Raw genomic sequence first — 15,157 nt, forward strand, 5'->3', positions numbered from 1 at the left:
TGGAAAGTGGTGAATGAATGGATTGGGTTGAAGAGTCAGATGTGAGTGTATTACCTGTTAATTATGATGTCATTCCTCTCTAAGTTGAGTAAGAGTAGTTAGTAAGGGATAAGGGCACGAGGACTAGATTTTTTGCCTGGAAAGTGGTGAATGAATGGATTGGGTTGAAGAGTCAGATGTGAGTGTATTACCTGTTAATTATGATGGCATAAGCAAAAAAGAAAACTTATAAGGAGAGTGAAAGAGATTTGTTTGCAAAATATAAATAATTAGTTAATAATAAACAGTAGCTATATACTATGGAATGATTTCTAATGGGACTATATTGATCAAGTGCATATAAGAAACAACTATGTTATACCAACTAGTTTCACCAACTAAGGCTGTCGGCATCTTCACGGTACATAACTGATGTAAGGCACTAAAAAATTAAAAACTGTTACAAACTATAATCGACCGATTCCAATTATATTAGACAAAGAACAGAGCACGTACAATACATGCATAGAGCGTGCATGATCAGCACTTGTTGTTATTTAGGAACGTTCTATAGGTGGCACTGTAATTCAGTTCTGGTGAGTTTTTTAACATGAGTAGCTATATACGTTTGGTATCTGATTAAATAAATATAGGAAAGAGCTAACCCAGTGAACTAATAATGTTGATCAGATGATTTATCTAGGCATGGCAGAAATACATGTGGGTTGATGGAACAGCAGATCATCTTGTAAAATTTGTTGTGCTTGTTTTGTGTATTTATTTCTCTGTTTTATTTATATTTTGTTTGGTTTTCTAAGAATTTTCTTTTGTTTTCTGAGGATTAGTATACACCTTTTTACACAGTAATAGGATATATAAATATTTATTTATTTTTTGCCACTGGCTCTTCCGTCTTATCAGTAATATATATCTCGCATATGCTAGCATTTTGTTGTAGATCATCTGTTTCTTATAATACATAGATGTATTCATTTTTATGCAGGATAAATAAATTTTTGCATTATCTGTTGTTTCTGAAGACTGGAATAAAAATGTTCCTATACCATGCAAAACATTACAACCTCAACAGATGCTGTACTGAAGAAAGAAAAATAAGAAGTTTTATTGTATCACTAAATACAGTATGCAGACATTTTACAGTCTTTGTACTATATTTGGTAACAGTTATTGTAATTAGAGACAACTGGAATGACACTTCATAATGAAGAACACTCTCCTCTCCTCTAAAGATATTAGCTAACTAAACACATTGGTCCTAACATCCTTCACAAGTGCTAATTTTAAAAATAAAATTCTACCAAAAAAGTTGCAACTAACATATTGTATATAAGCTTTGTGAAAGTACAATGCCCAATGCCGAAGTGGCATACATATACTAAATGTAGTTCCACTGTCAGTTTATGCACATGCACACACTACCCAGTGCACATATGTTAAAGAATGTTTTGGGGATATGTGATCCCCAGATGAAGTAAAAGAGAACAAATTCTTTGTGGCAATTTCATATACGATCTTAGTATATCAAGATAGAGTTCCATATTTGTTCTATTTATTATTATTATTTTTTATTTTTTTATTAAAAAAAAATTTTTTTTTTGAGTTTTTCTCTATTTTCCCTTTCTAATTTTGTTTATTTTAATTTTATTTCACTTTACTTTATCATAATGAATTTTGATTCATTATTAGGTGTTAAATTTGTTTTACATAATCATTTTAACATCCTGTTCTGATAGTAATAGATTTAAAGTCTGAAATAATAATGCCATGTTGGTTATATTTTATTGAGAAATTATGATTTAAATATTTTTGATGGGTTTTGCCACCTGAATCTATCTGATTTTAAAATTAGATGGATGTATTTTTCTGAAAGTTGATTTATTGTTTATATCATAATTCTGGAGAAATTGACATTTATTTCTGAGTCAAATGTATTTATAATTTATATATACATGAGTGTGTAACTAAAAGATGATACATGAATATCTGGATATGGCTGTAAAGAAAAGTAGAGGCTACAGTCTGTCTAATTTAGGAAATAGATGAACTAAAAAAAAATAACTGCATGGCAACCTGGAAAAGGATAAATACAAATGGGAAGTTTGAGACTAAATTTGCTCTTCTTCTGAATTAGTCATTCAGAAGTTGGCTGAAAATGTCTAAAGAAGTTGAAGCAAGGGTTATCAACTTAATCTCAACTAATTATATATATATATATATATACGTGGCTCCCACCATGAAAGGCATTCATACCATGAGTGGGATAAGGATTATTTCTTTTTCTATTTATGTGTATATATATATATATATATATATAATGTGTATGTGTTTTAACATGGTCGAAAACCCTGCTTCAGAAACCAAACAGAACTTTTTCAAGCTTCAGGCCTCCAATAAGTAGAGGTCTCATGCCATACACACACAAGTGCATATACACTATATTTTATCAATAATAGGCAGACATGTTTTTCCTAATTTTTTTCACTTCCTGAATTTTTTCCACTTTTCTTTTTAAATCACTATTCCTAACACTTGATTGTAATACTAATGAACTTAAAAATGTTTGCAAAATTCACTTAATTATTTAATTTAATTCCAGTAAAGTTGATAATCTGAAGTAAAAAAAATGTATTCAGTGAATTATGTGTTATTTGAATAGCTTCTAACATTTTTATATAGTGGAATTTCAAAGATAATAGAGGTCCCCTAGAATGACATATTCCCATGATAGGCAAGGGAGAGTATATGTGCTAAAGTGATACCATTTTCAGATATGTGAATTTCAGCTTCACAATACTAGCACCCTGCATCATCACAAATTTATAATGTGTACAAACAAATGAAATTATTATTATTATTATTAAGAGGACCTCCAAGGAGTCACACTCTTTGAGGGGAGGGGGGGGGACTAAATACTCCAGTTATCATACTTGTTCTCAAATTAATTTACACTACTTACACACACGATGTCCAGATGCGATCCATTCTAATCATGCACCTCTCCATCACTCTCCAAGTAAAGAATCTAATTAGCACATTCTTACTAACTGCACTTTTAGACAACTTCCAAGTGTGATCCCTTTATTTCCCCTGCTCCCCATATATTGAAAAATTTCTTTTGTTTCAATCTTATAGAATATCTTTAGTAACTGCTAAGTTTCTAGTATATCCCATCTCCTCTGCCTATCTAAACTCTGTAATCTACACAACCTCAATTTATCCTCATAGAGAATATTCCACAGACCTGTCACCAGCTTGGTCACTCATCTCTGAATCCTCTCCACCACCATCGGATCCCAAGAAACCAGGTGACCAAATCTGTGCACAGTAGTCATCATGTGAGCGAATCATAGCCTTATAAAATAACTTCCCTATCTTTACTTGTCAATGTGTTCTTAAGCATCCAAGTAATCCTCTGAGCTCTTTTGCCAACTCTTGCAATATGTACTCTGAATTTCAAATCTCTATCCACCATCACCCCCCCCCCCCCGATTCCTAGTCTCATCAATTTCCTGTAAACTAGTACCATCAGTATGATACAAAGTATGTAATCCTTTCATCTCAAAGTGCACTATCTTACATTTTACAACATTTGCCCACATTGCCAATTTATTTAAATCATCCTGTAAGATATCTACATCACTTTCGTCAACTATTACCCTCCCTAGTTTTGCATCATCAGCAAACCACTTAATGTCCTCCTTCAAATCTTCTGCTATATCATTATTGTACAAATTAAAGAGTAGTGGTCCTAGTACAAAGCCCTAGGGCATTCCACTAGTCGTCATCATTCACCTTGATTCCACTCCACCATACACCATCCTCTACTGTCTATCAGCTACCCCCATCCATGTTACCAACCTCATATCCATTCCCATTTGCTCCAACTTATGTAAGAGTTTTCCATGCAGTATTCTGTCAAATGCCTTTGCCAAGTCCAGTAGTATCACGGTGTAGCCATTTCCTTTATCCAGTTCTGCTTTCAACATATTATAAAATGTGAATAAATTACTGAAATAGAACCTACCTAATTAAATTGTACATGTTTTGGTCATAAAGTATTACAAAATAAACATTTATTGTTACATAGACCATATATTTATAACGAACTTAAGCTCTTACAAATTGCCTACCGGTTTCACTAGTAACTGACTAGCTTTCTCAAGGCTTGCATAGTACAAAAAAGGTAAATGCAAAAAAAGGTTTAAAAATACAAAGAACCGTTAGTACCTGTTGGGTAGCTAGGGTGACACGTTCGCGTGACATAACAGTACGCAAATGATCATATTACGCATTTGCATGTAACGCGTGTTCATGATGCTGAATAGTTATGTCACGCAAACGTGTCACCCTAGCTACCTAACAGGTACTAACGGTTCTTTGTATTTTTAAACCTTTTTTGCATTTACCTTTTTTGTACTATGCAAGCCTTGAGAAAGCTAGTCAGTTACTAGCGAAACCGGTAGGCAATTTGTAAGAGCTTAAGTACGTTATAAATATATGGTCTATGTAACAATAAATCTTTATTTTTTATAGAACCTATCTTTTACAAAGCCATGCTCCCCCCATACAGTATCAATTCTTATCCAACCATTACTGAAATTTGCTTTTAACAACTTTTCCAGTACTTGTACCACCATTCCAGAGATACTGATTGATTTGTAATTTGCTACTTCTGTCTTGGAGCCACTTCTATGTAATGGAACTATCTTACCCTCTTTCAATTCCCTTGGAACCTTCCAGACCTGAGACTAATGGATGATAAATGAAAGGAAATTATGAAAACTACACATTTTAGTTTTGTTCCTCAAGAGTTGTTGTATTGTGCCATAAAAATATCTTGGGACCACTTACAGAAACTCTAGAGTTCTACAAGTTTTTAGAGGCCTTTTTAAAGTGAAGACTTTAGGTTTCATGAGACATTCAACTTTCGCAAAAAATGTTGTTATACAGACTGTAAGAAATTTCCCTGGTTAAAATCACACCTCTAACTGCTTTTCAAATAAAGTTTCAAAATGGCATGCAATGTAAAGAATTTGTGTTGGTTACTGCTGATATCGTTAAACAAAAATTTGCTAAGGAAATCAGGCTCCAATAGTGAGTCTTCTTCAGGTATATCAAATGAGGAGAAACTCATTCATTATATGAGATGAATAGATAAAAATCAGAAGAGATATTTGTTTACATAATTCCTCTCCAAAACTCATTTGCATTGTACTTTGATAGGAGAGAGGGGGGGGGTGGGGGAATGAACAAGTTCTTCTTGTCATTGAAGGCTGGTAATTGATTAGCAGTGAAGAGTTGCGATTATCAATTTTCCCTTAAACAGCCTAAATACACAAAACAAATGAATTACAAGTTAGGGACATCTTGTGTCTAATTGGAAAGCACAAAATCAGGCTGCTCTTGCATTTGTAATTTGGTTATATGAGATAATCAGCTAATTGAAATTTGGATAATACAGAGTTCACTTTATTTCAGTACAGACTTCACTTTAATAATAATATATATATATATATATATATATATATATGACAGAATGATCATTGACTCGGTTAACATACATAGTTTTATGAAAAATATTGAATGACTAGAACCGAGATTTAATTAAAAAGGTTTTAATATAAACACACTACTAGTTTCAGCCTGTAACAGCCTTCTTCAGGTGACATTATAAAAGAAAAAACACTAAACATTGAGGGTTAAAAGACTATGAACATCATAGACAGTCTTTATACATAATTAGCATTAAAACGTTGTAGTTGTATTTGAAGCTGTTCTTTCATTTGTTGCATTGTTGGGAGAGTGCGTGCTTGCTGCATCACGTGAACGCCAGTACATGATTACAGCTGAATGACTATCCGGGAGGTTGTAGCTTAAGTTGTTATTTAGATGAACAGGATTGAAGATGATTTCTCTCGATTCCACAATTTTTCTCTCTATTTCGTCACTGCAACGGAAGATGTTTGTAGATTTTTCCCAGCAGACTTGGTGACTTTGGTTATTATCATTAGGATTAGCCGAGAAGAGGATATGACTTGATAATGCACTTGCTCGCTGTCTCTTGTAAGTAATGTCTCTCATGTGTTCTTCCATACGCATTTCGACAGATTTGTCTGTCTGCCCGAAATAAGGAATATCACAGTCACATAATATTTTATATACGCCAGGATATTTGAGTTGATGATGACAAGGTTTTGGGTGGCTAATTAAGGAACGGATCTTTGGAAGTGGAGGAACAAGGTTCTGATATTGTATTTTTTTAGAACTTTTGCTAATTTATGTGAAACAGTACTTATGTAAGGAATAGATATATTGCTTTTGAATCTATTTGTTTCTTCTGAGTGATGTCTGGGAGGATTAAGAAGGAATTTGTTAATGATTTTCTTGGAATATCCATTAACTTCGAAAGAAGTTTTCAGATGGTTTATTTATGATCCAAATGAACTGCTTACAGAAATAAACCATCTGAAAACTTCTTTCGAAGTTAATGTAGAAAACTTTACTCGTGGTAAAGGTTATTATACCCAAGGTAAAATACTTTCTACATTTATATCTCCTCCAGAGATTTTTATTTAATAAGGTTAAAACACCTTATGGCAACTTGTTCTGGTAAAATACTTATGAGCTCTGTATTACTAAATCTTGGTATTTCTAGCCTAGCTCCCACTGATGAGACCTCAATAAAGGTCGAAACCGGTCTGGGTAGTGGCCTCTTGCCTTTAATACAAAACATCATGCATCTCCTTCTTGGAGATGTGTTTTGGCATTAAGGGTAAATATAAAGATTAGTGATCAGAGCTCATGCCACCTTTACCACGAGTTGCCTTGGTCTTGCACTACCTGTAGGATCAGCTAGACTTGCATCACTTGGAGGCGCAAACTTGACTTATTTGTCTGTTTGCTTACTTGGGAAATGGAGTAAAACCAGGTTTAAAAATTGCTTGGTATTCTTAACATTTATTATACCCAAGGTAAAATACTTTCTACATATATATATATATATATATATATATATATATATATATATAAGCTTTTATACATTTCAAAGATGATCTTAGATATACATTTTTTTTTTTTTTATGCATTATAGTTTTGCACATATTAAGTGAATAATAAGGCATACTGATAAAATCTTTCCTTCCAGGACAAATGATAAGACATATCAGTATGGGAAAAACTATTAAGCAACATGCATATTACATTCCCTACTTAAATGTTGAAGCTTCTATACAGCCTATTACTAGGGAGGTGCTGCGAGTTAAAGTAGAATTAAAACCAGATTTCAAATGGAATGATAAATTTCATGGTTCTGGTGCAGAAGCATTCTGGCTTTGGATTGAGGACCCAGATGATGATTACATTTACCACTTTGAGTATATAATGTTACTGAAGAAGCAGGTATATAATTATTAATTAGTCATTTTGTTTCAAATATTTTATTTTTAATAATAGTTTCTTTTAAGGTTCTTGTTTTTTTCAAAACTAGTACATGATTGTTATAAAATACATGTAAGTAAGGAGAGATTTTATTATTATTATTAACATCAGACCTTCATGGAGTTAGACTCATTGTGGGAGGTACATGCTGTCACACACAATGGTCATCAAACTGTGCTTAAAACCCTCTTTGTAAAAAATTAAAGAAGTAAATTAAAACTTATACAAAAGTAAATTTATTAGATGTAAAATTTTTGCCTAATTATCAAAGGCATTTTCAGTATATTAACAATAGAGCACAATATAAAATGTAATGAAATTAATTTAAATAAAATTTAACAAAATTTAATTTAATAAAATAAATGTATGTATCTATAATGAAGGAGATATAAATCTTTTGATGTTTAACTGCCAGTAAGTGAAACTCTAAGAACTCGGACTAAGATCTATGAGTTTCATACCGAAAAACTATCGGCAAATCCAAGTGTAAGTAACCACTTGGTAGTGCAAAACATCAAAAACATCAAAAAATTTAAACATCAAAAGATTTATATCTCCTTCATTATTATTAAGGTTGCCAGAAAAATAGCCATTTGGCTTTCAATCTATGTTATAATTTATGTATCTGTTTTGAAGTTACTTTAAACTCATTCAGCATCTCAGCATTCATTGCTCTGTCAGGCAGCTCATTCCATTTGCTAACCACTCCCCACACAAGAACTTACTCTCTTGCTCACATTTTCCTTATACAGTTTCTAGGAATGCCTGTTCTAATCCCTCCTCCTCTTCCCATTCTATAAAACTTTCTTCCTACATCCCAGTAACAACTCCTTACCAATATAAATGTCTCAATCATATCTCCTCTCCTCCTATTCACCATTCTTTGCAAAAATTGTATTCCCTCAATCTGTCTTCATACCTCCAAACCTTCATACCTCTTCATACATTCCAAAGACCAGTTTCCACATTAACCAATCTTTGCTGGACCCTATCCTAATATATTCTCATCACTATGAAAACCACGTGACCAAATCTGTGCACATTAATCCATATGAGGCCTGTTCAAGGCATACAATGGAATCATAATCTATTTACATCTACATGTCATGATCCTCCCAAATTAATTCCATAATCCAATGGGGTGACCCTTGAACTTCAGGTCCTTGTCCTCCTCCACCACTCCCAGATCTCTTGTCTCCCCACAACCTGCTTCAAAATGTCCCCACCAAGTGTGTTCTTCACATGCTTACCTACAAATTTCACAACCTTTCACTTTGTGACATTGAACTGATAGTTCCACTTGCATTGTCCACTCATAAGTCTATTCAACTTCTGTAAGGCCACATCATCTGATTCACCCCTCATCATTCTTCCCAATTTTACACATCTGCAAATAGATATCTCCAGTTGAACCTGTCACTTTATTATTAATTTACAAGTAAAGCAACAATAATCCCAAAACAGATCCCTGCAGCATACAACTGCAGAGATCTGTAGTTGTATGCTGGAATATCACATTTTGGAATACCACATCTCCATACACAACTTGCTGATGCCTATCTGACAGCCACTCACCTCTCCAACTCACTAATCTAGTATCCAGTCTTATCTGTTCCAGTTTAGTTATTGACTTGTTCTATGGAAATCTGTCAAAAGCCTTTGCAATATCTAAATACACCATTGTATAAGCTAACCACTCGGCCTGGTTGGCCGAGTAGTTAGCTTTTCCACTCTCCAGCCAATAGGCTGCGGGTTCGAATCCTACCGTGGGCATGGATGTTTGTGAATATACTAGTGGTAGATGGCATTAGTGTAGATGATGAAGATAGTTACAGTTGGTGGAGTTGTAGAGTAGGTGCCCCTCCCTCGATGAGTCTTTAGACTCCCTGGAGGTGTTACATAATAATAATAATAATATTGACTATGTATAACTGTACATTGATGTTGATAGTGATATCCTCATACTGGTTCAGGATACAAGAGTGTACAGAGGATTTGAAATTGGAAATGACGATTGCTTAGTGCTAAGTAGGACAACGATGAACATCATATTGAAATGAACATTATGTAAGAAAGTTTTAAAAAGAATTAAAGTCGAGCAGCTTTTAGAGGTAAATTGTAGACTCAAATATGCAAATATTATTGAAGAAAACATAAAACAGTTTGAAAACAACAACCAAACCATGGAATCTCAGTGGCAAACTCTGAAGGAAAGCTTGGTTGATTGATTCAGCTAATGAGGTATGTGAAAGAGGCAGTCTGTAACAAGAAGAAAGCATGGCAAAAGTTCCTAAAATAGCTAGGCTATGTGTAAAAATTGTTAAACAAAAGTCATTGGAAGATTTTTGGTAAGAACATGAAAAATAACGATCAAGAAGATGGCAAAATGTTCTGGAGATTATTGAAAAAGCTTAGAAATAAAGGAAAGAGTACTTTAAAAGGAATCAAAGATGATAAATGGGACATGAAAACTGCAGATAAGGATATCCTAGATGTTGGGAGAAATTACTTTGAAAGACTATTAAATGAAACAAGACAGAACATTGGTAGGAAATTTTCAAGTAGAATGCAACAGGAGTACATATCAATACTTACAGTAGAAAAAGTCATCATAAACTTGAAATGTGGAAAGGCAGCAGGAGTAGATTATATTTGACCAGAAATGCTTACATATGGAGATGTAAAAGTTTTGCATTGGCTACACTGCATAATTCAGAGGGCCTGGTCAGAAGATTGAATTCCAGATGATTGGAATACAGATCTCATAGTTCCCATCTATAAAAAAAAAGGAATAAAGCTGAATTTGAGAATTACAGAGGAATCTCTGTAATTCTCCAATTGTGTTCCAGGTAAAATTTATGCAAACATACTTGAAAAGAGATCGAGAAAAAACTGTGGAAGAGAAACTTGGAGAAGACCAAACTGGGTTCAGACCAAATAGAGATTGTCAGATCCAGATTTTTACTTTATGACAAATACTTGAGAAATCATGGGGAAATGACAAGGATATATATATTTAAGTTTTGTAGATCTAGAAAAGGCATATAACAATGTGCCCAGAGGAAAGCTTTTCAAGACACACTGTAATTGTATGGGATAAATGAAACATTATATAGAGCAATACATATTCTGTATTTAAGTTGTAAGTTAGCAGTTAGAATTGAAGGAAATACAGGAAGATAGTCAGATATAAAATCAGGGATGCACATCATCTTCACTCTTATTCGTCATATGCAAGGATTGCATTATGAAAGAAAGTGGCATTATACCTGATACTATAATTAGAGATATTGAACTTAGTAATTGACCAAATCACACTAGTACAGGAATACACCATCATTCAAATGATGCTGCATTCCAGTACTTCAGTGCAAGTCTTCAGGGATCTGAAATTAAGTTACATAACAGCTATAACAAATTTGGCATGAACACAGCAATAAAAAGAATAAAACTATGAAAAATAGTAATTTACATAGAAAACTTCAGCTGCATTCTCAATGGAGAACACTTTAAATATTTCTGCATTTTTCAGCTTTTCAGTTTTTAGTGAAGATGGCAAGTTAAATCTAGAAATAGACAACTGAATAACTGGTATGATGGGGAGCTAGTTGAATAAATTTATATGGAACAAGAGAGAAATTTGCCAAAACACCAAACAAGCGGTATACAAGACAGTGTTCAAACCAGTTTTACTTTATGTATCTCAGGGATGAGTTAGACATAAAGCACTTGACCAAAGACTGGAGACCACAGATATGAGGGTTCTTAAAAAAAATTAAGGGCCCCCAACAGATGGTATCAATGGCAGAATCATATTAAAAATGAAGATATTGAAGTCAAAAGTTTTTTCACTTGGGTATACTATAAATTAAAGATGCCAAGAAATTATATTCTTGGTTTCATTTTTTTATCCAAGTGTATGTACGCAAAGTTTGCATGTGAACTTCACAACTGAGTTACTTGTATATAGAGGCGAATGACTTCACATCAACTGTCTTAGTAATCCAATCGTGAAGTGACTTCAACTGAGAATGTGAAGCAAATGTAAGTAAATGTAACTTTATCCAAGTATAAGCAAACTTTGTTTGATTACACTTGGATAAAGGATGAAACCAAGAATATAATTTCTTCATCATCATCATCATCAAATTCCTGCCATGTACCCTCAAGGGGTGTTTAGGATATGACAGTAATATATGAAAAAATTACATCATTACTAACTTCCTATCTACAATTTTCCTCCAAATCAGTCTGTTACTTGTCAAGACTCCAACATTATCAGATCTTATATTTCTATTGTCTAAGGCACTTTGTACCGTATCAATCCAACTATATCTTGGTCTTCCTCTGGGTCGTTTTCCTGCCAACCTGGCAGAGAACACTTGTTTTGCTAATCTTTCCTCTCCCATTCTATTTAAGTGACCATACCACCTGAGATTAGCTCTGCTAACGCATTCCTGGATGCTGACGATGTCAAGTTCTTTCCTAATATCCTCATTTTTAATATGATATTGCCATTGATGCCATCTGTTCATGCCTCTAATCTTTCTCAGGACTCTCATATCTGTGGTCTCTAGTCTTTGGTCAAATGTTTTACTTCTGACCCAGCTCTCCAGATCCATAAGTTAAAACTGGTTTGAACACTGTCTTGTATACAGCTAATTTAGTGTTCCGACTAATTTCTTTCTTATTCCATATGAATTTATTCAATTGACTTACCACCATACCAGCTTTGCTGATTCTGTTGTCTATTTCTATATTTAATTTACCATCTTCAGTAAAAATCGTGCCTAAGTAGCTGAAATGTTTTACTTGTTCCGCAGGTTCTCCATTCACAACACAGTTGACATTTTCAATGATTCTGCCTATTTTCATTGTCTTTGTCTTTTTATTGCTGACCTTCATACCATATCTATTACAACAGCTATTCAATTTAGTCAGAGAATCTTGCAGACTTGTAGCGGATTTATTTAGAAGTATAACATCATCCGCATAAAGCAAAGAGCTGACATTAACATCTCCAATTTTGATATCATGTTTAATACCACATTCCTTCATAATGTGATCCATATAGATAATGAATAACAGAGGGGATAATGTACATCCTTGTCTCACACCAGATTTAACATTAAACCATCTTCCTGTACTTCCTTCAATTCTAACTGCTGACTTACAACTCAAATAAAGACTAAGTATTGCTTGATATAATGCCCAATTGACACCATATAACTGCAGCGTATTGAATAGCTTCTCTCTTGGCACCTTGTCATATGCCTTTTCCAAATCGACAAAACTTAAATACAGATCTTTGTTATATTCTCATGCTTTCTCGACTATTTGTCGTAAAGTGAAGATCTGATCCTGACAGCCTCTATTTGGCCTGAATCCAGCTTGTTCTTTACCAAGCTTTTCTTCCACAATTCTTCTCAACCGTTTCTCAAGTATACTTGCATAGATCTTGCCAGGAACACTCAGTAGGGAAATACCTCTGTAATTCTCACATTCAGTTTTATTTCCCTTTTTATATATGGGTACTATGAGAGCTCTACTCCAATCATCGGGAATTTGTCCCTCTGTCCAGGCTTTCTGAACTATGCAGTGCAGCCACTGTAAGACTTTTATACCACCATACTTCAGTATTTCTGGTCGAATATCATCTACTCCTGCTGCCTTTCCACATTTCAAGCCTTTGATGGCTTTTTCTACTTCAAGTATGGATATGTATTCCTGACTGCATGCCTGGTCAGTGTTTTTTATCACTGTGCTGTCATCACTGCTTGTTTCATTTAGCAGTTTTTCAAAGTAATTACTCCATAATTCAAGGATATCTTTTTCTCCTGTTTTCGTGTCACCTTTATCATCTCTAACTCCTTTTACAGCACTCTTTCCTCCATTCCTAAGCTTCTTCAACAACTTCCAGAATATTTTGCCACCTTCTTGATATTTATTTTCTATATTCTTGCCAAAGTCCTCCCATGACTTTTGTTTAGCTAGTTTTACACATTGTTTAGCTTTCTTACATTTGTCTCTGTATTCTGTAAGAGCACAAGCTGACTTATTTTCCAGGAAGTTTTGATATGCTTTCTTCCTTTCCTTCACTGCCTCTTTAACTTCCTGTGTCCACCAAGGAGTTCTGATTTTTTTATCCTTGCAGACAACCTCACCTCATGCCTCTCTGGCAGAATCAATCGATGTTTTCTTCAGAGTTTGCCACTGAATCTCCAAGGTTTGATTCCTGTTCTCAAACTCTTTCATTTTCTTTTCAATAATCTTTCTGTATTTTAGTCTACAGTTCACATCTGAGAGCTGCTCAACTTTTATTCGCTTTAAAACTTTCTTACATGTTATTCTTTTCAATATGAAATTCAATTTTATCCTGCTCAAGACTAAATAGTGATCACTTCCAATTTCAAATCCTCTGTACACCCTGGTTTCCTGCACCAGGGAGAAAACATCACTATCAACAATAACATACTCGATGAGACTTTTCTTATTCCTAGCCTCTTCTCTCCATGTGAATTTGTGCTCATTTTTATGTTGGAACATGGTGTTAGTAATAACCAGTCCATGTCCTGAGCAGAAATCCAACAGATATTTGCCATTATTATTAGCTTTGCTCTTTTCTCCAAATTTTCCCAAAATATTTTTGTATGTCTGACAATCACTTCGTACTCTGCTATTTAGATCCCCAACAAGGACCAACTTTTCCTTTTTCAGTGTGTCAGCAGCTTTCTCTAGAGCCTCAAAAAATTCCTCCACTTCTACCTTAGTAGAACCTTCTGTGTGACCATAGGCACAAATAAGTCTCATTGTCCAGTTCCCCATTCTCATATTTGCCCACATTACTCTACTTGAGACTGACTGCCATTCAAGAAGATTAGCCTCGTATTTTGTGTTGAATACTATGGCTATTCCTTTTCCTTGATTGTCATTGCCTGAATATAACATTTTGTATTTATTGCTCAGAAAGATCTCACCAGTTTTGGTCTTTTTTGTTTCAGTCACCCCTATTATGTCGATCTGGTACTTATCTAATTCCTCAGCTAGCTCCATTTCTTTGCCATTCAGGCTTCTTACGTTGATAGTACCGATCTTTAACTCTGGTGATGTTGAGTTGGGGTTTGTTTTCAGATTTGTTCCAGTAGCTGACTTTTCGCTGTTCGCCCTGGTTCCCTGGCGAAAACAACGGGGGCCTTGTTTAACCAGGCAATGCCCCAGCCGGCATGAAATTTTGTCATGTTGTACCATCATTTTTTATTTTGGTTTAACCAATAAGAATACAATTTGGTCGGCTAAATCCCTAATTGCCAGCCCATCCTCGTTCGTTCAATATCAAAGTAGATAATCAACAGGGTGCACCACAAGAAGGTGAGGATTGGACATTAGGTCAGAAGCCCTGGTCGGTTCTCCGCATTCCTTTAAAGGCTATGTGGAGGTCTCCTCTCAGTTATACAGCTTTAATGTAATTTTTATTAAATTTAATTAATATATAATTTCTTGGAATCTTTAATTTATAGTATAACCAAGTGGAAAAAACTTTCAACATCTGTCTCTAATCCAGAATATTTTAGTAATAAGCTCTCACACCTTTTGGTTACTTGTATATGGAAATGTGACTTCTACCTTACTTTGTGTCACTTCTGGGTCTGGCTCTCACTGATGAGACCTAATGACATCTTGGTTTCTGGCAAGATAAGTACTTTGGTTTTCTTTTGGTTTT

The 15,157-nt window shown here is 34.3% G+C and overlaps 1 protein-coding gene across 4 annotated transcripts in view; it reads left to right on the forward strand.

Moving 5' to 3' along the window:
• The window catches only part of obe (activating signal cointegrator 1 complex subunit obelus), a 596,544-nt gene that overhangs the window by 310,558 nt on the left and 270,829 nt on the right, over window positions 1–15,157 (forward strand). For all 4 annotated transcript variants that reach the window (XM_090409638.1, XM_090409636.1, XM_090409637.1 and 1 more), the window contains one exon: window positions 7,145–7,398. In XM_090409638.1, the coding sequence (XP_090265764.1) occupies window positions 7,145–7,398 (254 nt within the window). The remainder of the gene's footprint in view (window positions 1–7,144; window positions 7,399–15,157) is intronic.

This window comes from Typopeltis vanoorti, chromosome 19 (genome assembly GCF_054136105.1).
Source record: "Typopeltis vanoorti isolate ZY-2024b chromosome 19, IOZ_Tvanoo_1.0, whole genome shotgun sequence".
Classification (NCBI taxonomy): domain Eukaryota; kingdom Metazoa; phylum Arthropoda; class Arachnida; order Uropygi; family Thelyphonidae; genus Typopeltis; species Typopeltis vanoorti.